General features: G+C 41.9%; 1 protein-coding gene across 2 annotated transcripts in view; it reads right to left on the reverse strand.

Moving 5' to 3' along the window:
* Arhgap26 (Rho GTPase activating protein 26) overlaps positions 1-24361 on the reverse strand; it is a 392964-nt gene that overhangs the window by 99489 nt on the left and 269114 nt on the right. For both annotated transcript variants that reach the window (XM_057788492.1, XM_057788491.1), the window contains exon 18: positions 1778-1937. In XM_057788492.1, coding sequence (XP_057644475.1) covers positions 1778-1937 — 160 coding nt within the window. The remainder of the gene's footprint in view (positions 1-1777; positions 1938-24361) is intronic.

The raw sequence follows: 24361 nt of genomic DNA on the forward strand, positions 1-24361 counted from the left end.
TTCCACTATAATCCTAAGTATTTGTCTACTTGATAGTTTAAGCCTTAATGTGATTAAACTGTGAGTTGGGGGGAGGTGGAATTCTACTCATACAGAATTGGAAATTTTAAAGAAATAACCATTACTTTAAAATAAGCATGGTGGAGAGCCAAAATCTTTACTCTGTGAGCTTTCAACTCAAACACTTTCATTTCTGCTCTTCTCTAGTGACCACATAATACAGGTGGAGTTCCAGATATATAATCCTTGGGGGGAAATGACAGTACTTTTAGGCATTTGAGGAAACCATCTACTGATTTCTACACTGGCTGTGGCAGTGTACATGTCCAGCAGTAGTGTATAGGGTGTTATTTCCCCCCACATCCCTGACAGCATTTCTTGTTACTTTCTTTCTTGATGATAGTCATTCTGGCTTGGTGACATACACCCTCAAACTAGTCTTAATTCTCCTGATGGATAAGGATGCTAAATTTTCTTTTGAATATTTATTGACCACATAGGTTTGCTAGGAAATCTAAGTGTGATGGTAGCTATGAAGCTGTTTAGTGCAATATCTATCTTGTGAATAAGTTGCAAGTGAAAATGAGATTATTTTTTAACAAAATTATATCCCTGGACTATGTTTAATAAAATATCGGGAATGTGTATAGAATGTATTAGCTCATTTTACATTACGAGAGAGAAGTATCTAAGACTGGTAACTTTTGAAGAAAAGAAACTTCATCTGGTTCACAGTTCTGGAGGTCTAGAACCAAGGAATCACATCTGATTACAGCTTTACTGCAAGCTGAGGTACAGGACACTGTAAGATATGAGGGAACGGGTATGTGAAATAGATAGAGACGGGAAAAGGTGTGCATGAGAGAGAAAGAGACAGAGAGACACAGACAGACAGTCTGCCTTTCTGTCTTCTGATCTCTCTTACAAAGCCATCAGTATTTAATCATGGGACTCAGTCTGAATGCCAACATCAAAGAGGTCAGAACAGTGACACTTTTCCTTAGGGTTGTGGCCACTGGAGGCTTCCAATGAGCTAGTGAATAGTGCCATACTCATGTGAATATAGGCAATGAGTGACTGGATTCAATGGGAATTTAAAGGAGGAGGCATGAAGGTATTAGGGGATAAACATGAGGAGTCCAGGAGAGTTGGAGAGGAAAAACATTGTATACCCATATACAATTTTTAAGAAAAAATGTTTAAAAAATATGGACCACTCCAGTGCATTCAAAGCAAAGACCACAGACATATAAGCACATAAGAATGCATATGCATGAAACATGGATGCAGATATGTATGAAAACATGTACTATCTATATAATCAAAATTCAGACTACAGGAAAAATACTTGCCACACAAATGGAAAAAGTTCAACATACCAAATTGCAACAAACTCATAAATTTCTAAGATAACCAAGCAAAAAGTAAAAGGGTTTTTCTAAAATGCAGCTCATAATAGCACTCCTTCTCTGAATTGTTGAAGAGAAGACAGCAACAGAGTGTTACAGAATAAGAGCTCAATGAGCTTCTGCCCATCCCCACACCTCTATAGCCACCATGATGGTCACTGCTGTCCCTCTGCTAATATTCTCACAGTTATCACTACCGTGACAGTAAGCAACCTCATCATCATCGTGGTTCAAACCTAATCAGTTCTGAAGGTCAGTTCCAATGCACCCCCACCTGCACAGCTAAACAACTCAATTCGTTACTGTAACCCCCACCTGCACAGCTAAGCAACTCAATTCGTTACTGCAAGAGCCCCGTTATGTGTTACCTTTTCATGATTCTCTATTAAGATCTCAATGACAATGTTCTGAAACTTGATGTCCATGATGGCTGCCACTGTTTCTTCCTGAGGCCGCAGCAAGGTGGGTCCAAACACCACGCCAAGGTTTGCCACAGTCATCAAATTCTGCTTATGGTTGTTGGCAACACTGGAAACGGGAAGAAAGAACAAATAAGAGAAGCCATGCGCAGAGATGACTGACCTCCTTGGGTATTTCCAGCTTCCTATCTGCATCTATAGAAAGCAGGACCCAGGACATCCTTGGATACCGTCAGTTAAGGAGAAGCTTTTCTCTTGTATCTTCAACTAGAGTGTTCACAGATCTGCATTCAGCATTCATTTAAGCATATGATTTCCATTTTGCCACAGAGAGTCACCCAACCACCTAGTCAATGCCAGCCAGATGACGAGCTTTCGTTCACCTGAGTCACTGCTCTCTAAGTCCAGGTAACTGCCCGCCCTCTTGGGTACAACTTCTGCATCTGTCTGCTGCTTCAACTATTGAGGGTTTTCCCCTCTGCATTGTCTCCAATGCAGGTCAAGAAGCTTCTGGTTTTAATTCATTTGCACACAAGAGCACAAAATAGACATAGTTTATCGAAAGGAAAAAGAGCTGGTATTTGAACCATGTCAGGAAATTCGGTTCTCTAAACACCAAGTATTAAAAGCCCATTTGATTAAACATGTGGCTCACACTAAGTGAAACGTGGCATCATCAGAAATAAAAAGTACACTACTGTATATCCAAATGTTTATACCGCACTAACACTCAAATTTTAAAGGAGACATGAGGTCAGCAGTGGCTAGGTCAGAACAATCTGTTAAATACACATGCATACTTTTAGGTTAAAAAAAAAACTACTGAAAATATGTATATCTGAACTCCATGTCCAAGCTATAAAGCTTAATGGTTCATAGCCAGTCCCTTGGCTTAGGAGTGACTTATTGACAATAAACAAGCACACACCATTCAGCACTGTTAGAAAATACTAGAAGTGTCCTTAGTCACCCACCTGCTAGAAGAAGGAAGCTATCCATTACTAACTTGAACCTAGAGAGAAATCTGGGGAGAGAGTTTCCATGGACTGGCCTCCCCAGCATTTAGTGCTATTTACACTTGGTGTCTTTCATACAATCCCATCGATGGCGGCTCTTCCACTTGCAGACTTCCATTATGTAGAAGAGAGTCACCTGCCTTAAATGTCTGTTTTTAAAGTGAGTATTTACTGAAATCCTACTTCAAACAATTTTATCATCTAATATACATTTTTCTTCAAGGTTTTGAGACTGAGACATCAAGTTAACTTCCTTCTCTGAAAGAAGCCAGGTGTGTTTAGGGCTATGGGACTTTAATTGTGGCTAAGTGCAATGAGCAAGAGGATTTGCTTCTTGACTGGAGGCAAGACTCACAGCAGAGAGCATTGCTACAGAAGTCTGGTCTGTTTCTGGCCCATACAAGGATATTTTATAAACACTGTTAGCTCTGCCTTAGTCCCTTTGGCTTCCGCGTGTCTTATTCTTTCTGCCCAGAACTACATCACACTGTCCATGTGAAAGAGTTAATGGGGACAGTCAAATGGGGACATGGCAGAGAAGAAAGCCTTTGGCCAGGGCCTGGGACCATCAGCTAAGCTCGCACACTCTCAGACTGCTTCTCCCTCATCACTTTCCAGGGACATCAGGTCATGAGTGAGAGAGGAATTCAGGGATGGCACTTCTCCCAAATGAGTTATGTTACTAGACTTATTCCTGTTTGCATAAAAGTTCCTTGGGAAAATGAAATCAACAAGCTATTTATGTCTGAAAACACTTTTGAATTGCAAACCAATATAAAACCCTAAGTTGTGATCATCATCTTTCGCTACTGCCAGACCTTCCTGCTCTCTCCCTGGCTATAGAAAAAGCCTCCTTGCCAGCCCCCCCCCACCTGTGTCCAGCTTTCCCTGACTGCTACCATTAGTTGAGGTGTGGGAGCCTACTCTGATGTCCTTCATCTGCTGAAGAGGACATTCTCACCTCTCTGCTGGTCCTGGAGAGAGCACAATGTCACAGTTCTGAAGTGCTAGTAATTTTTCTCATGTTTAATTGATGGTTGGTCCCTTTTATTTTTATTGGCTTTCTGGAGCTGAGGATGCAGTACAAGGCTTTGGATGCACTAGGCAAGTGCTCTTTTGGGCGATACCTGAAGTTGGATATTCACATAAGAAGCACACCTTCCTCCCAACTCATTTATAAGTTTCTGCTACTTCACTGCTGTGGGTCACCTGACAATCAACTTACTTCAACAAACATGGGTCCCTCCTCTTTCTGAAAAGGAGCATTAGTGGTGGATAGCACATCCACTTCATGGTATGTAGTGTGGGTTGGATGGCTCATGCATGGGAGGTATAGTGATGGGTATGATTTACTCCCTACTCCCCATCCTCCTCTTCTGTTCCCAGATTTCTCCTCTTCCTCCTCTTCTGTTCCCAGATTTCTCCTCTTGTTCCTGTTATTTCTGTCTTTCACAAACTTTCTCTGTAAGGCTCAGCTCACATGGTACCCTTGCTTTCTGCATCTGTGTTGGTTTCCTCCTGGTCCTCCATCCCAGACTCCAGCAGACAAGTTGGCCTGCCTCTCAGGTCCTCACTCAGTGTTAATGTTTCCACCATTAAAACGAACACAGAGACAAGGTATTAAATTTCACAAAGCCAGTGACAAGTAGAATGAATCCCAAAACATGATGGGAACTTCTTAGTACATGTAAAACTCATATTTTCAGCCCAGCTGAAATTTTTCTAATTATTATCAACAATATGTGGGTAATTATACCTGAACTATCCAAGCCTCCCTTTTCAAAATCTCAAGCTGTGTTCCACTTCTTAGATTTAATTAATGAGTAATAATTATTCTGATTTGCAGGCCCTGAGGCCCAAAGGCATTCGGAAAAAAAAAAACAGTACAGTAATTCTGGGATGGCAACTCTGAATATAAATAGGCTTGGGGCTATGCAACAAATTCATTTCCCATTTAATGATCCATTTTATTCTGAAACTTAAAACACATTGATCCAAGTCTTGAGAAACTTTTCAGTGACACGCTTGTACCTTCTCATTGCCAGCATTATATCTGGGCACTGTGGAAACAAATTGATCTGTCACCTGATTATTTTGGCTCATAACTTGTTACCGCTATGTTCATTACTCCAGAGTGAATTATTAATGACTCGAGATCTCTGTGCATTCCAGAGAGAAAGGCCTAGACCTAAGTCTCTGCTGGCACCAGCCATGAATTATAGCTTGATGGATTTACAGATGTGTGGGAAGCAGGCTGGCAGGGTGCTGGGAAGCTGGTCCGGCAGAAGCCATGGGACTCATTCATTAGTGAGATCCATAAAGCACTGAGCCTACCTTCTGTTCTGCTAATTGTACTGTCTGGGCTCTTCCTCAAACAGCTCGGAATGTCATGTTGTGTCTTGTCCTAAAATCCACACACATGCCTCTACTGTGTTGAACTCGGCATGGGCACATGACTTTCAGAACCTGAGTCCACACGAGCTACTCTGCTGTGGTGGTGGCAAGTACATCTTTCTGGAGGCTTGACCCGGGGTGCAGAGGAAGAGACCCGCCTGTGTTGGGAAGAAAGCCCTTGCTCCTTCTGTGACTCTGCAGTTGGGCTGCAGACACCTAGACTCAGTGCACCTCCTAAGGCCCGTGCCACAAGGAAGTTGCTGGTGATCTCTATCCATGTTCTATGCAACTGGATTAAAATTAGCAAGTGAAGAACATATTTCACTGAAAAACGGGCATGGCAGAGGGACTCTTGTCGTCTTTATTTCAAGGGAAAGTAGCTAGACCGTCTGGATCTGATGTCCTTTGAGGGAAAGAATCATTTCCAGACAAAGACTGTGATTATAATACGGAGAGCATCACAAGGGGCTAAACACTAACCAAACCCTTTAGGGCCTATTAAGAAAGGCCTCATACTGCATAGGGGTCACATCTGTTTTCTTTGAGTTGAAATGAAAACCAGGGCTTTGTTAAGTGCTGAGCTCTTTCTAACCACAGACTTCCATGAGGGTGTCCAAGTACCTGTAAGCCTATAGCAGGGTTTGTAACCTGGTCATGGTTGAGGGCCGGAGCACTGTATTGGGGAAAGAAAGTCAAAGTCGAGCCCGGTTCTACTGGATAGGATATGTGCGGGGTCAGGTTAGCGGGGTCAACACAGATCCCATGGCTGTAGGAAGGCTGCAGTAATAGCATACAATCACTGCTCTGCCTCCCCTGCTCCAGTTTCTAGTCTCAACTAATAGATAACCCAGACTTACAGGGTGATGGAAACTTTGCAAAAAGTCCTAAAACCTTTTATGTAAATGTTGGCTTATTTATAATAACTCTAGAATAGTAGTTTGAAATAAAATAAAATAGGAACTGCATTTTCCTACGCAATATTTCACTGGTCCATATACACATACAAAATATACATAGATGGACAGCACACCCACATCAGAAGCAGAAGCTTTAGAATAGAAATGGGATGCATCTGATATTTTCTATTTTTTTTTTAAATCTACTAGATAGATTTTGCAACCCACTTTTGCACCAAGAACTACAATTTGAAAAACATCACCATTGGAACATTGTGTGCAAATATGACCCAATTTCTACATACAGGAAATAAGGCTAAGGGAGACAGTCACCCAGCGGTTAGAGTCAGAGAAAGAGCCAGCTGGGAGAAAGGCAAGTCATGTGGCCTCCTCATATAGGAAACAGGAGCAAAGACACCCACCTTACAACACTGATAAAGCATGATTAACTGTCAGTCTCCTGGCATGGTAAATCAGCTTCACCGGTGACAGTTACTACTGTCATAGTGCCACAGCACAGGAGTGGGTCGCAGCAGGGACCGGTCTAAAGCCATACCACAGTAGTACCTAGTAGCTGCTTTGGTCTGGGGCAAGGAGAAGTACCTACACTGTGTTAAGCACAAAAACAAACAAATAAAAATACTGTAACTAACTTAAACCAACACTTGTCTTCCTTTACTTCTTCGTCAGCAACTCTGGCACCACAGGCTGAGAGATTCAGCCAATGCAACCCAGGAAGCTCATTCTGCTTCATGACACCAACAGCTTCATGCCCCAACCTACTGAGCAAGCTCTGCCCTAAGCAGCCAAAACTCATCATCCTGAAATGTCAACTCTGGATAGCACATCTCTACTGTAGCCACGGCAAGCCTGTTCCTTTAAACCACGGGTCTCTATTTGTCCCTTGGGAGCATCTCTACACTAACTGTTCCCTTTTCACAAGTGTTAAGAGACTAAAAGCTGGATGGTGACCTTGAAGTGCCTCCTCTAGGGCTACAGACAGGTACCAGGTGGGCCCATGGCTAACACTCCTAAAAGTGAGAGAGTGGGTGGGAGATCAAGCAACAGTAAACATCACCTTAGTCACTAACACCTTCTTGGGGAAGCCCCAAGGCTGGGCCGAGGATTCACTAGAAAGGAAGCTGTTATTTTGTGGTTAACCAGATAAGTGTTAAGTTTCCAGGCTGTTAATTTGGTTGCTTTCACCAATCCCTAAGTGTGTGGTTGCCTAGATACCACTTGGACTTTCTGAGGTGGGACCAGGATGGAGGGTGCTGGGGGACTCTGCTAAGAAAGTCCACCAGAGTCATAAATACAGCTTTTCTGTGCTGTTCCAAAAAGAAAGAGTCACATAGTCATCTCTGTATGGTCCCCGAGGTCACATTCATTCCTGCGAATGGTTATCTAGCAAATGGCCAGACTTCCAGTTTTGAATAATTAATGGAGTATTATTTCTGAAGGGTGCTTTTTATAGTCTCACTTACCCTTCATGAGAACCCTTGCAGGCAGGCACTCTCTTTGCCACTATTAAACAGCTGGGGAAACTGAGGCACTGAGAAGTGAAGAAGCCCACCTGTGCTCATACAGTCAGAATGAAACTGAGTCAGCAGAGTCTACCATCTCAGCCATAACTCTCAGTTGTTGCCATATAACCAATGGCAAGAGGTATTCTTCTTCCCCAGATACCCCATAGAAGTGCACACACAGGAGTCACAGAGAAACACCGGATACGATGAAAGGATAAAGGTTGGTCCTTCATCCATGACATAGACTGCTGGGCTGGTACAGGAAGAAAGGGGAGGAATATGTTTCTCTGAAAGTTTAAAAGCAGTACTGGATTACACAGCTTCTTCCTACTTCCTGCCATGAAATATGGCTGCCCACTTGGCAAAATGATTAACTGACCCTTGAATATGACAGAACAGTATTTATAGCTGGCTGGCACAGTCAGAGAGCTGCTTTCTAATGGTGTAAGAATGAAGCTGTCAGATGGATAAATTAAAGAAGGAAGGGGGCTGGCAAAATGGTTTCTATTGCCCCAGAAAGATAAAATGACAGATATGGGGTGGGAACGCAAGCTATGCTGTTCTCCTCCGAGACATTTCAAGGCTCTATGAGTAACAAGCAATTTATCCCTGCATGGAATGAATAACTATGTTCCAGATGGGCACAGATGACTGCTAAGATGTTCATATTGGCCAGGATGACTTAGGTCAACTTTGAAACCCACTTTTAATACCACTTGACTGTAGTCTTGAAATGGCTAATATGTTAAAATCGATGCTATACACACACACACACACACAGAGACAGAGAGAGAGAGAGAGAGAGAGAGAGAAATAATGTAAGTTGATGATTAAAAGAGAAAAGGATTTTTCAAGAAACCTTTGTCAAGTCCTATGAATTAATAACTTCTCCAGACCCCTTTCCACCATATTTCCCTTTGTCTATCAACCTCTGGGCTTCGTATCTTCCTGATTCTGATCCTGGATGTGCTGGAAGTCCTACAGACTCTTTCCCTGGCTCCTCCTAGAAAGATCTCACTTCCTCAGAGAGGTCTCTCTGGGTGCCCACAGTAGGTCCATCAGGTCTTGTACTAAATGTCTAGCTCCCCGGTTATTCTTTGTCAGCCTTCACTGGACAATGCATCACCACTCATGGAGGGATTTGGATATGTTTCTCCCACTTACCAAAGGTCCAAGAGTACAGGAATGGCAGGAGTCTCTCTCCTACCCAGGCTACCCAGGCCCTAGCATAGCTTGCTGAGGGTGAAGAAAGAAATAACACGGGCATTCTACCAGGATCTTGAACCTTTAGTCATGCCAGAGGCAGTGAGGAGGCAGTCAGAGCAGCTTCCCTGACAGTCATGGTACATAAAAAAAAAGAGGTATCACTGTTGTTCACACTAGTCAGCAAGGTACGAGGCCATAAAATATTTACAGGGTATAATAATCATTATTGTATGAATTACCCAATGCACATTATATAATACATCATAATGATATAATACATCATAATGCCCAAATTATGCTGGTCTCCTTCCAAAACATTTGTCATAGCTTCTAGGATACAGTATCTTATGTTAATTTTTTTTTTTTTTTTGGTTTTTCGAGACAGGGTTTCTCTGTGGGTTTGGAGCCTGTCCTGGAACTAGTTCTTGTAGACCAGGCTGGTCTCGAACTCACAGAGATCCACCTGCCTCTGCCTCCCAAGTGCTGGGATTAAAGGCGTGCGCCACCACCGCCCGGCTCTCTTATGTTAATTTTTTTCATTTTGTCAGTTTCTTAAATACCTTTCTATTCTGCCTGCCTTTAATTATTACCATGAATGCCATCAATAACTAATAGCAGTATTGGTCAAATATTTTCTGGGAAGCAAGTATTAAATACTTCATCATTTATCTCATTTGATCTTTCAAATTATCCCAGGAATGATGATCCAATATTGTTCAGCACGAGAATGTTAAACTATGACAAATTCAGAAATACACACAAGTTACAGACTGAGCAAATGGAAGACACAGAATTTGAAGCCAGGAAATCTGCAGTCTGATTGCAGAGCTACAGATCCTCCAGCTCCAGTGGCGATGGTGGTGTGTGTGATAAAGACCTCACTGGCTTCGCTCCCTTAGCACACAGCCTGTGGTGAAGGAGATCACATGACAGAGGAAAACTGGATTGTGCAGGTCTGTCTGGAACTTGTTAAAAGTAATCAATTAGTTCATCTATGGCTAATAACAGTGTAGAACATCCCTGAGTTTCTCCATTGAGAATACACTCATCTGGGCCATGAGAACTACTGACTCCCGTGGATGGGCTTGGTTCACTCAGGATAAGAACTGAAACTTTTGTTGTCAATTTTAAGTCAGGTACAGCCTTTAGAGTCCCCAAATTTGTCAGCCCAGGTATTACTCATTTTTCTTATTCCTTTCTTGTACAAAGAAAGTACATTATTTAGGTCTAAGGATCTGGATCTAAGAGGTTAAGAGAATCACCTTTCTCGAGTAATTCAGCCAAAGTAGCTACGTTGTTAGGGCCCAGTCTGCAGGCCTAACGGGACCTGCAGCATCTGGGTAGTAGAAGCACACAGAGGAGCTGACCCAGGGACACCTTCTCTCTGGAAAACTAATGATTCCAAGTCATTAATAATTGATTCTAAGGCCTAATGTAATTAACTCTTGCATAAAGAAATCACTTTATAGTTTATAAAAAGCATTCATATTCGTTGTCACACTATTAAAAAATTAGTTCTCAGACTTAGAGAGAAAGGCTAGAAGGGAAAGGAAGGAGGAACACTAGCTGCACATGTGAAAATGACTGCACGGAGGGCTGCAGTGCAATTCCTGTTGGTGTGACACTTTCTTCAGTGATGGGGCTCACTGCCTTTAAAGCACCACTGTCCAAACCAGCAGGCCGAGGACTGAGGTGCACCCTGATCCAGCAGAGAAGTTGCAGGACCTTACCTATTCTTCCATTATCAAATAACTTCCAATGTCTTCTATGTGCCAGGGACTGCTTAAAGCACTGGGGATACTGCAATGAAGAAACCAGACCTCTCCCACTTGCCCCTGGTTCTCTGCCTTAGAGGAAATTTCATTTTGATGGTAAAGCAGATGATACTGAAAGAGGGGAGAGGGGACAGGGAATACTGGAGACATATTACATCTTTAAAAGATGATCTGGAAGACTGGCCAGAAGGAGGCATATAGTAACAAGATGGAGGAAGTAAAGAAGCTGGCCTTGTGGCCTGGGAGGTCACATGCCAAGGAAACAGTATGTATGAATACATTAAGGTCAAAAGGTGCACAGCAGGCTGACAACACAAAATGAAAGCCACCCGGAACAGAATGAGCAGAGGGGAAAATAGCAAAAGTTAGACAGACAATGGACCTGGAGGAAGCAAATCCTGGAGGGCTTTGCAGGCCACTGTGAGGGCTTTGTTCTTTAATGAGTGAGATGAAAAGCAATTAGAAAATTCTCATCAGAGGGGAAACCCAATATCAGCAGTGTCTCTCTTCAGTCTCAGAAAGGCACCAGCTACTACAACTTCAATGCTCAAATTCCATGGGTCTCTTGTCTTCCAGAGACAGATATAGATGGAGGAAGCTTTACAAATGGCCATCCAATCAAGTAGAGAATCATGATATACAGACAAACCACAATACAGTTCTGTTTGTATTGCATCTGAGCAGTTAAATGAGCCAAGCCCTGTGCCTGCTACAGTGGCAGGTCTCTGTACCTGCTGTCATTTGTCCCAGTCATTGTGTGGAAGGGCTCCATTGCAAGGCGTCCACTGGAGGAAAGAACTGACCGAAACTGTCAGTCTAGTGGAACAGAGAGCAGAGATATGGGGGGAACGGCGCCTCCAAGTGCTGGTCACCAGAAACAGGACCAATATTAAAACATTTCAAAGAAACACATGTAGAATCTACTGAACATAATGCAACCAGCTTTAATTACTTGAAAGAAAATGCAGTCTTCTGAAGACAGTCTCTTATCATCCTATTTTACAGATAAAGGAACAGGGACAAAAACCTTAATCAAAGACAACAGCTCAAGGCCTAACACTTGGAGCTTCTTATTTTCTATTCACATCCCCACTTCAGGGAATGAAAACCACACTTTCGGAGGGACGGCCAAGACTCCAAATCTATATGTGTCATTATTTGTGTGAGAGAAAGTCTGGCAGACTGTTAGCAAGAAGGAGAAACACATTTATGCAGGCATTCATCCTGGGTGAACAGAACTCATTAAAGAAGACAACATAATCTCCACAGCCTCCATAGCTCAAAGACAACAGAAAAGGTGAGGGGAATATACCTCATATGAATCTCCCACTCCTAATCCACCACCCAGCTTCTGCATCTGCATCTCCTATACCCTTGGACCACTCAGCTGTCAAGTGCTTTGAATCTGAATTCAGATTTACGGCCAAGGGAAACAACGGCTCCTCTCATTTATTTCGATATACAGCGAACAGCCGGAAACAGATTTTAAGACACGGTATCAACAAGCAGGAAGTGAAGATGGAAGATGAGAAGATGGATGTTTCTTCAGGCAGAGAACAGCAGGTAGTGTCTGGTAACAGACACCAAGGGATTCACAGAGGGAAGCTGAGATCTGGGACTCTAAACACTAAAATGTTCTCAATGGTACAAGCATCAGAGCTGGCTTGTTATCTTGCTTTGAATGTTCTATAGGCGAGGTGGTTGAAGCAATACATGTTGATACCAGCAGAGACAGAGAAGTGAAGTACAATGTGCACGACAGCACTTCAGCAATACAGCGATGTGCATTTCTCTAGGAGAAAAATCTTCAATGGCCTGCTTCAACTGCCCAGTCTGGATATGTGTCAATCTACAGAGCTGAAATAATATAAAGAACAACAGCAGGTCCTCAATAAACCCAGTTCTTCACTATTCCCCACGACCTGACACCCTTCTAGCCATGTCACTGAGAAATGACACAGAACCAAAACTGGTAAGGAGAAGCAACTTGAGTGGGGCAGGACAGGTTCCTACGGAGAGGAGAGGAGAGAGTTACACCCACATACAAAGAGCATGGGGCAGAGACCCACGGCCTGGAAAGGAACAAGGAATCAATCATGCTGCAGCAATGAGTTGGATCTCCAACCATGACCATCAGTGATGCCTTTCTGTGTTCTCTTTATAATGAACTCAACCAGTTACCACTCCAGACAACTTCCATAAGAATTCTGAAGGCAGTGTCAACAGCTGCAGAATAGAACTGGAAGCCTGGGATTCCTTGTCACCCCTGTGGTTTCCCACATAATGGTGAGAACACCCTGTGGCTTCGGGTAGGTCCCATTTCCCATATCTGTGGTCTCAACACATTTAGAAAGCAGCTCCTCCCAAAGCTGACAGATCCCACTGCTCAGTCCTGCACACAGAAAGGACCTTCAGCCACTATCCTGGGAGAAAGTGGCACTACAAGTCTATTAAAAGAAGTCATATTCACTTGGGCTTTGTTAAAAGCTAAGCAATCATTAAACAAGGGTAGAAAACACAGCAAACAAAAAGAGAAATCAGGTTAAAGAGTTGCTCTTTAACTTGAAGGGAAAGAAGAAACAAGGCTCAGTGCATCTCTCCCGGCTCAATGAAAGGCTAGCATTCAGGGGAAAAAGTTCTGACTGGAGTAGTGGTCAAAACCCCATCAGCTATTCAGATTGCTTCCAAGCTTACTCATTCCACAAAACACCGCAGCAAATCCCCAGGTACAGAAGTGCTTATATATAGTTTTCTCCAGAATAAAACCATAGAAAAAGAATTTATTAATGAAAATCAACAAAGATTACTGATACATACTGCCAACATGTCACCCAGAAGACCTATATCTAGTTACACTCCCACATACAATATTCTAGGGTTTTTTTCTTATACTAAAATGAGGCATTATTATTTTCAAAGTTGCTTAAGTAGCGGATAATTTTGTGCATGTCTCATTTTAAGGTGCATTTATTTGATTAATAATGATCGAATCTTTTCCACAGGCTCCATGGTCCTGGACTTTTCCCAACAGAAAAAGGACTTCTTAAAGGGTACATGTAGAACAATTAGCGAAGGTAACCAAAAGTAACAGATACGATTTTTTTGGGTAAGGCTGTATTTTAATTCTACATTATATAAAACAAACAATTTTAAAGTTACTAGAGTATTTCTGTCTTACAATCCACATATCCTTAGTATAATTTCATACACATGTTAAAACTGGATGTTTCCGATCCCTGCATCTGATGCTGGGTAAAGGTGACTCTCCCTGCTTTTCTGTGCAGCACTAAAATACCCCGAGGTCTACTCACAACCACACACGAGGCAGGCCAGGGCAGAAATAGAAATATTGCCGATTTCTCAATTAGCTGGTTTAGAAACTCCACAATATCAAGAAGCACATCTGTCTTGTTTGTTGTCAGGACCAATTACAATGAGCTTGAAGGGACGTGGGCATCAACATTTTAGTCCCAATAATTTAAAAAACATCCCAGCAGGCTCCAATTAGTATCACAGCACTTGGGAAGTATTACACACATTTGTGGTTGCTACAGAGGCCTGGCTACTTCACTGGTATGTGGGCTCACGGAAAGGTTGAGGTGAAGATGGGAGGTGCTCTGTAAGATGGGATAGTGATGAAGATGAGGAAGATGATGAAGGATTGGTGAGTTCAGTAGGAGAAGCTCTCAGAGACAAGGGGCTAGAAAAGGAACCAGGCTACCTGAGTTGGTGCCCATAAGCTATTCAGTGAGAGTGTCTCCCTGGAGCCTGATGGGCAGTGGAACAAGCACACTGTATAACCAGGCCACGCTAAGCTGTGCAGCCCATATGGGTCCCACAGAAAGACAGTGGGTAGCAGAAGGCAGCTCTGTCACAGAAGCTTTGTGGGACATAGACACAGAGACATAGACACACACACACACACAAAGTCAGACACAGACAGACAAATAGACAGACAGACACACAAGAATCTGTTGCCATGGCAGATGTGTTCCTGCCTCAGGAATGGAGCATTCCAAACTACTATGAAACTCAAATGCTTTTATGCTGTGTGCCAGATCCTCTCCCGATTCTCTCTCCATTTTTTTTTTTTTAAAGTTAATTCTGGGTAGAAGATGCAGAAGAAATCAAAAGGTGGGCTTTCCCACTAAGCAATGACAAAAAACTTCAATAACCTAGTTTTTAGACAGTAGAGTGTAGGAAATAAACTTTCAAAGCAATGCTGTGTATTATGGGTTGGGGAGATGTAAAGAAAAATATAAAGCGTGAAATTAATAAAAGTCATTCTATGAAAACCATGACCTCTGACAGACGTCAAAGCAATGTGTGGGAAAAAGAGGGAACAACCAGTAATGGTGAAGAGAAGAAGGGAGGCTGGGACCCCACAGTCCTGTGGCCTAAGACCTTCCACTCAGCCTCACTTAAAGGTTTTACAGCTTGTATAACAGTACATCGTGGGGCTGAGAAATCAACTCCCTATTATGGAAATGACCCAGAGAAGACCTGGTACAGAATCCCTTCCCTGAGGACGGACAGAAAGGGTTTACATGAAACTACAAGTCTACATCAAGAGACTAATTGGGACTGAACATCAACCATTAAACAGAAATCATGACAGATGAGAGAGGATGCTCATGGACCAGAGCAATATAGTGTACCACCCTCATCCGGAAATCTGGGCTCCTTCCCCGCTTCTATCCTCATTCTTACTGCCTTGTCTCTATATGCCCAGAGTCCACAAGGGAGGGGGTCGGACACACACATCTCACTCCCAGCGATGGTTCCCAACTGAAGGACTACTTCATCAGATCTATGTTTACATCCTAAAGACATAGACATGAGTATCGAATCACAAGTAGGCAATGAGCTTGGGAAAATCAAGTCCAGGCCAGAGTTGCAGGCATTTCATTTCCTGTCTACAAAGCCAGAAAAATCCCAAGGGCATAGCCAAACAGTAACTATTCTGATTTTATACTAAAACCTAAAAGAGAAAGAAAGAAAGAAAGAAAGAAAGAAAGAAAGAAAGAAAGAAAGAAAGAAAGAAAGAAAGAAAGGAGGGAGCTAGGGTGGGAGGGAGGGAGGGAGGGAGGGAGGGAGGGAGGGAGGGAGGGAGGGAGGGAGGGAGGGGAAAGAAGAGAGTGTGGGAGGGAGGGCCGGAACTAACCCTCAAACTCAGATCATTGGATACAATTAAGCTTGAAATAGGAGACCATAATAAGAGTAAGGAATGATGTCCTGTAAATGCTACACCCAAGGGGTCAACAACCTAAAATTACTTCACAGCAAAGAAACAGAAGGAGAAGAAAGCTTTGTACTCAACATGCTCACATGTGGAGGGTGCTAAGGACAAGGCAAACGATAGGATACCCACTTACTACTAACCAATATACTGCAGGCACAAGGGTTTGGTGCTCCTAAGTTAATGTAGTGATATTTCATTTGTACTTTAATAAATAAAGCTTGCCTGAAGACCAGAACACAAAACATCCACACTGGTCAGCCATACAGACCAGGCAATGGTGGCTCATACCCTTAATCCCAGCAGCCACACTAATTAGCCATAGAGGCCGGGTGGTGGTGGTGCCCATCTTTAATCCCAGAACTAAAGAGGAATATAAGGCAAGATGAGACAGGAACTCACTCTCTTTTCAGTCTGAAGATTTCACAGAGGTAAAAGCTCTCTAGTGTCTTGGCTGCTTTGTTTTTCTGATCTTCAAGTTGAACCCCAATATCTATCATTAGTTTTTGTTGTTGTTTGTTTGTTTACTATATGTGCTACCAGTTAAGTTATTCTTGTGTATTTTCCCTTTTCTACCGTGTTATGTAGCTCCTTTTGGGTGCACATTTGTGTGGACATGGCCTCTTTCCTCGTTTTAGAAGAGTCTATGTCTATTATCTCTAATGCTCTATACCTCTCAACAACAGAAAATCTGCAACCATTCTGCTAAAAAAAATTTGCTGCTGTTGTTTATGATTTGTGCCCACTAGGATTCCACTGTGATTAGGGGCCCGGTTCATGAGACAGACTATAGGAAAGTACTGTGGAGATGTACCCTCATGGGACTGTGGGGCTCGTTTCTCTTCTTTTCAAGCTATGACCTTTGCTCCCACTTGTATTCCTGCCATGAGAAATTTGCTGCTGCCTCACCAGAGGTCAAGCCAACGATCTTGACCTTTGAACCTCAAAAACTGTATGCTAAATACCCATCCTTTGCCTTATAAGTTGTCAACTCTGGGCATGAAAAACTACTTATTACACTAACTCTTTTCCTAGACTGATGTCTCAGCCATATAGGAGACTACATTTAGAGCTTTCCCTGAGCTTTGTTTATTTTGTGGTGCTGGGAAGGGAACCAGGGGTCCGTGATGCTACACAGATGCTACCACTAAGCGAAGCCTCCACATCTCTTTTCAAATGGTTTTCATTTTATCAGTTCTCTGTACTGCACTGTGCTACTTTTCTAACACCTATCTTCCCATCTTTCCTTGGTTTGATATTTTATATCAACAGATTTTTAAACTTCAATAGTCATTTCTATTTCTATGGTGACTACAAATTTCCTTCAAATCTGCCTGTTCTTTTGGTTTCAATCTCTTCTTTATAGAACTGTTATTTTAAACAACTATATTTTGTTATCTTTAAATTTTTTTCTCCTATTGTCTTATTATATGAAGTTCTGGGGTCTGAATATTCCCACACATTGCTTCCACTGACTCTAGCTGATAAAAGATTGTTTGTTTATAATACTGACTTTATCTTCAACGTCACTTTGTAGTTGTAGGTGATGTAAGTTGAGAGTCTAATCTGCAACTGTTAAGGGGCAACATTGCCAGGATAAATTTGAATGTGGTTATCGATTCCTTTATTGATTCCTGGCTTAGGTAGGAAAATAAATTCCTTATGATATACATGGGCTAAGATTTTCCTTAGCCTGTACTTTGAATGTTAGGGAAGCCTGTTAAGATTTCTTGACTAGGTGGAAGATACCAAGTTTAAACTCCTTCCATCCTCTAGTGGTCTGCTGGTCTCTCTCCCATTCCTGCACGGTCTGGGAACCTCAATGTTGTTTTGTCATTATGTCTTCCAGCTGATGCTACGATTGCAAGGGGTTGTTTCTTTGTAAATAAAATAACCAAAGAATACAAATTAAAACCATTCTAGCTTTTGAAAGTAGACAACTTAAAGTCAATTAAATTTTCCTATTAATTATAGGTATGACTTGGTTTTAAAGTAAGTTTGAACTCATCAAGAATAAAACAGAATGGACTGAGGACCTGGGGAAAGCTTATGTCGCTGGGGTAGGAGGGCCACTTTTCTTTAGGAATGAGGAACCTGTTAGGTTCTGCACACCCCAGTGGGTGGGTGACCCCACTTCCATGTACATATGGATAGTGCTAACTGAAGTGAGTTTAAAAATAAATAATTACAAAAGGACAGAAGTTATGAGGAAAATGTAAGGGAGAGCTCTCCTATGGAAGTTGGAGGGGGTAGCACGGCATATATATGGCCAAGATACATTGTACGTACACATGGGATTTTCAAAGAATAAATAAAATGCTTATGATAAGGCAAAATATTCGTAAAATATTAACAGTTCTAAAATTATGTATTGGTATGATTAAAATTACAGATTAGAAACTATGTTTTTAAAGCAATGAACATTAAAAAATATATTGGCTATTCTACCCAGTATAAAGAGAGAAAAATGCATGTCCTAATTCCCGACACTATAAATTATGACAAAAAGTATCAAGCAAAGTTCTAGAAAAAGAAGAATTTTTAAAGGGGCTCCAAAATGAAGATTCGAAGCTTTGAGCTCCACTCATTTAGATTGAGCAGGTCTAATAGGACTCAAGTAGTGCTGCCCTCAAAAATAAAAGAAAAAAATAAAAATCTGAATTTGAACTCTTTTGTTTCATCTTTTGTTTTAGGAAACACGGTCTTATGTAGCACCAACTGGTCTAATACTTCTTATGTAATTGAGGATACCCTTGATCTCCTGATTCTCCTGCCTTCACTACCCAGGTACTGGAATAATAGGCAAATAATGCCATACCTGGCTGAATAATAGTTTTTTTAAAACTTGCAATTCTACACACACAAAAAATTAAAAATCTCTAAATTTTTACAATTCATTCAAAATGCTTTCAATGAATGTTCAATCAATTTGTACATATTAAAGGCACTGGAACCACAAATGTTAGATTGTTGGGTAGGGGACAAATGAGCGACTTTCAAGTTAGTTATACTGTGATAGAATCTCTCAACTCTCAGGAGTGGACACTGACTATTCTTTAGAATCAGTTAGATATGCTGTAATATGCCACGGGGAACTGCCTCCTGGCTTGCCAGGCATCCTTTATGAGGTGGCAGGAATGGCCACTCTGCAAAGCAGTTAGTACTTTTCTTCTTTACTGTATTACTATCTAGGACAGCAGGTATCAAAGTGCTGGTCCATGGCCTCCTGGGAGATAGATAAGATCTTTGCAGGGGTTCTACACGTTACAAAAACAACAGCTAAAATGCCAGTGCCTTAGCAGTAACTCAGGAGAGCAGAGCGTCAAATCTCCCAACAGGCGCACACCCACAGCTGTAAAACTAAGGTTAAAGGAGCCTAGTCTTACTTAGAAAGTCCCTTAATAAACCAGCAAATTATCAATTTTTATTAAGCCTTGATTTTACCATGCTACTTAAAGTGGTATACAACTGAAAGATCATAATTAGTTCAACCCTAAGACTTCCCACTGCATACTTTGCGACCATGGTTGACTGACCACTGGAAATGGAGGAACTGGCAAAGGGGCTGGTGGGTAGGTCACTATAGACTGAGTGGGTTCAAAAAAACCCGTTTATTCTCAAACAAATAACTATGGTGAACACATAGAATAAATCTTTAAAGAGCTTTTCAGTCTTCCTTCCTAACCCTGTAAGAATCATTACATGTCATTTAATAAACCAGACAATGATGATCTTAGGTGCTGTAACAAAAAATGCTTAGGAACACTAGCTAAGAGCACAGTGCCTCAGGCAACGCCTCCACTGTGAGTGAAAAACAATGGTTTGAAATGGTTTCAAACAGTGAGATTTGTATGGCACTGCCAATATGTTACATGTTACTGGGCTGAACATTTCAAAAGTGGTTCATTTATCTTCTGTGGTTTTTTTCCCTCAACACTCTCACGTAAAGATATCAGTGAGCTGACACAATTCACGCCAGAATGAAGGCCAAGAGACGTGCACTCTCCTCCAGATAGTAATTGTCCCACTAGTACAGACTGTGTTTGTCGTTGTTGTTGTCCATGTGAAATTTAACTGTTCCAGAGGGACTTTTCTTTGAACCTAATGACCACTATGACCAATATTTTAAGAAGACAATTTGGCTAAAATCCTTGAGTTTTATTTATAATACTCTGATGTAGGAGGGTCTTCTATTTACATGTTGCTTTCATTGGTTAATTAATAAGGAAAACTGCTTGGCCTGATAGGTCAGAACATAGGTAGGTGGGGAAGACAGACCAGAATGCTGGGAGGAAAAAAAAAAAGAAAACTGGGAGGAAGAAAGCAGAGTCAGACAAATGCCATGATGCTCCAGCCCGAGATGGATGTGGGTTAGAATCTTCCCGTTAAGCCACGACCCTGTAGTGATACACAGATTACTAGATATGGGTTAAAGCAAGATATGAGAGTTAGCCAAGAAGAGGCTAGATATAATGGGCCAGGCAGTGTTTAAATTAATACAGTTTGTGTGTTGTTATTTCTGGGGCTAAGCTAGCCGTGCGGGAGCAGGGCGGGACAAAAAGCAGGCCTGCTTGCCTTATCACTACATACTTCATAATATCTCAATCTGATCTATTTATCCATTCTGCTAATGGCAAAAACATGATATCAATTTGCCTGCCCCTAAAACACAGACAATATAGCCCTATGGTCCTGGTAATGAAAAGGATAAGCCCAAGATATACCTATAAACTCACAGTGATTGTGACAGCATACATAAGACATGTGCAAGCTGAAACTAGACCAAATACCAGCATGGAAAGGGGAATTCAGCATGAAGATCCACCTTTAGACAAGGAGTAATTGGCAATTCTTAGCTGCTAGGAGAGGATGGATCAGTTTTCTCTAAAAATAGCCCTTGATAGGTGGCCTGTAATACATTGACCAGACTCTCGTGGAGAGAGAGAATATCTGAGCAGCACAAATTGGCCTTGATGGAAGAGAGAGAGAGAGAGAGAGAGAGAGAGAGAGAGAGAGAGAGAGAGAGAGGACAAAGTTGGGTGAGAAGGAAAGGGGGGTGAAAATGGTCAAAACATATTGCAGGAAATTCTCAAAGAACTAATACAAAAAATTTAAAGGGTGTGCTCAAACAGTAGGTGGTCCTATAACTCACTCACAGTACATAAAACACACATAAAATCAACAGGAACCACAAAAGCACACAAATAAAGAAAACATGAAGTTGTGAAAGGCAGTTGACGTAGGAAGCATACTAAAGAGGGAACTCTGAACTAGAGATTAGAGAAGGGTTTCTCGAAGAACTGTGCCATCAGCTCCCACAGAAAGCTTGTTAGGAATGCCAGATTTTGGTCCCTTTGGACTCCCTAAAGATTCTGCTGGCTTCTAAGTTTCTACAGAACCATAGAGGCTCATAACAAAGCAGAGGGAGGAGTTATCATCGTCTGGCCCAGAGGAGAGCCAGGAGTCTTGAAGTCAGAGAGGAAGTCAGAGAAGCTGCTGTGAGTGCAAAGCAAAGGCTCCCTAACCCAGTGTCATAGGCGTATGCTAAATTTGGTCACGAGGAACCACAAAAGTTTGGTGCACCTCTAGTCTTCTGAACTCTACTTTAGTACTTTCAAAGCAAGCAGGACACTTAGATAGCCATACTTTATAGCTGATGAAGGGCAGGTGCCTTTAATTTGCATAAAAGCACCAAGATTTTAAAGCACAAACAGCCCTGGTTCCCCACAGTGTGGGATAGCATAGGCTGAAGCACTTTAATCCAGCCATGGGTGGAGAAAGCATATTGAGACCCTGAAGACCTCACTGACTTAGCTGACCCTGAGGCCAGGTAAATCCCAGCAGTAAAGAGGCAGTAACCGCACTCTGAATGCTGCACAAATCTTGAAGCACATGGTACCTGAGTCCCCTGAGAGTAAACACAGGTCCCAATGCCAATGACCCTTCTGAATACCTTCTTCGGTGCTTGAGAAACTTACTGGAACATGACCCGACTTGTAAAATTAAGCAGACAGCCATAGGGCAGCTGTACTAAGCAGACAATGTCAGTAAATATTGGTGAGAGAGGATGTCGGATCCAAAACTCTAATGTGGTTCCAGGCATTCATGGTTGTCTGAGCATAGGAAAAGTCAGTCATGCTGGGCAACCCCTGGCATACAGACTAAAAGGAGCTTTGTGGTAACAGGACCCCCCACTGAGAGGGAAGGATCACAAGGTGGGTTTAAGCTTAACAAGAGAATTTAAACTTGAAACACCACAGCAGCAGTGAAAGGTGCCAGAAAGGGCAAAAACCATTCAGGAAGACTGGTTCAGTCTCTAGGCAACAGACCCTAGAGTGGTAAGCGGTCACCCTTGAGATTAATGTGAAAACACGAGGGAAACTGGGATTAGGATTTATGGCACTTTGATTTTTTTTTTCTCATAGCTTCAGGCATCTGCATGTGTTAGCTGGTTTTTATATGATGAAGTAAAAATGAAAATGGAGGCCAAAGAGTTTTTCCCATAATTCAGATTCTGGATAAAGGATGAATAATGGGTTTTTGTCACGTAAGTGAAGCTAGAAAGAACTGGTATTTTTCTAGCTCCATGAATGACTTTATCAATCTTTCTAATTCTTTCTCCAGATACTCTGGAGGGAAAACACTCTTCCACCAAGAACACAATCAATTTCTTGGTCCTTTCTGAGTCCTCTGCTCAAGAGAATCTTCTTTGAAGTACCTGCAGAGAGCTTGATTGAGCAGTGTAGGGCAAATGATCTAACAGACACTGCCTTAGCACGAAGAAGCCTTTGCAAAAACAGGAAGGAAGGAAAAGAGATCTGTCAGTATCTCCAGGACCATGACTACAGTATTCACAGTGCAGAGAACCAGAGCCTGTGTGATGGAGACGCTGGCATAAGCAAAGTCAGGAAGGCACGTGTAGGGGCACTGACAAGGCTGGTGATTTCCAGGACTGCACACTTAGGGTGTGGAACAAAGAAAATGAGGCTGGAGAGGAGGCAGTGACCCAATCACAACAGGTCTTTGTATGTTCTGCTGGAGAGAACAGAGTCTGGCTTTGATGAAGGCAATGAAAAGGGCAAGGCTCCCCTAAAATCATGGTTCCTTCCAAATCTGTGGAAACACATGCCATGAGCCTTCCTCTGCTCTTGCCAAATTTCCTGTAAACACTCTATGCATTCCAAAAAGAGCGAGCCATTTTTTCATGCATTCCAAGTGCATTTCCAAGAGCCATCGCAAATCAATCAGTATAGGATGATGAGAATCCAGAGCTCACTACCAGGCAGACAGTAGAGTCTAGTTCCCTCTCATTTCTTTTCTCTTCTACTTTAATGGCATATTAAGAAGGAAAATATTAAAAAACCTTTTAAAATTTTTAGAGCAGAATTAAGTTTTAATGATAAAGGATATTGTGGTCATGGTATGATCCTAAATCTCCCTGAGAAGTAACCCATCCCCCACAGCTAGGTCATTAACAGCACTTTCTCCAGCTGTAGAAATCCCACCCAAAGGGAGTTTTTCTTGTACTCTGTCTCCCAGTGGGCTAGCCTGATACTATGATAAATACACCAATGAAACAGACCACTGGATATGGCATGGACAACAGTTGAATAAAGAAGAGGAAGAAAGCGCTAGCAGGGCTCATCCATCCTTACCATTATTTTTGGTAAAACCAGGCCTTAGTTTTACTATATGTAGTAACTTAAAACTGTCCCTTTGCATAAACAGTATCTTAGGAACTTGTTATGAGAGAGAGAGAGAGAGAGAGAGAGAGAGAGAGAGAGAGAGAGAGAGAGAGAGGTCTGAAATAAAAGGCAGGATAAAATTATGCCGAATTTGAACTAAGAAGTAAGAGGATGCATTTCCCATGTCCTATTTATGTGGCCAGCAGAGTACCTGCTGGAGATATGCAAATAAGCAAGATCCAATCATCATGTCAGAAAGGACAGTAATAATTTGGCTAGAATAAAACTGATAATAATCAAAGACAGAAATGAGACCTAGATTTTAGTGCTATTTTTAAATGGTAATATACCTTCCCAAGGAAGGTGAATATTGACAATGGCTCAGATCACTAATAATGTAAACTAATCATATTTTAAAAGCAATGCATCATCTAAGGGAAAAAAAGAAAAAAATAAGACTTTAGCTCTTGCTTCCCAAAAGGCATCAAGGCTGTTGCCATATTTTGAATCTACTCTGCTAACATTCATAGTAACTGCATCTTGTTGGTATGTCTAATAAAATGTGCACCCCACAGTGAAGGCCTTTTCTATAAGGAATATGATAAAATACTTAGTTGCTAATATCCAAATATGGTAAGTAACTTTTCACCTACATCTTTATGCTTAAGACAAAGCATAAAGCATCCTGTACCCTGCTTGAGGAATACCTGTCCCGTACCTGCCTTCCAGCACCGTTTTTAAGCATCCCCCCTCTCAATAGGCCCAACGTATGCTGACAACTTTCCACTTCCCTGAG

Source organism: Chionomys nivalis, chromosome 14, assembly GCF_950005125.1.
Source record: "Chionomys nivalis chromosome 14, mChiNiv1.1, whole genome shotgun sequence".
Lineage (NCBI taxonomy): Eukaryota > Metazoa > Chordata > Mammalia > Rodentia > Cricetidae > Chionomys > Chionomys nivalis.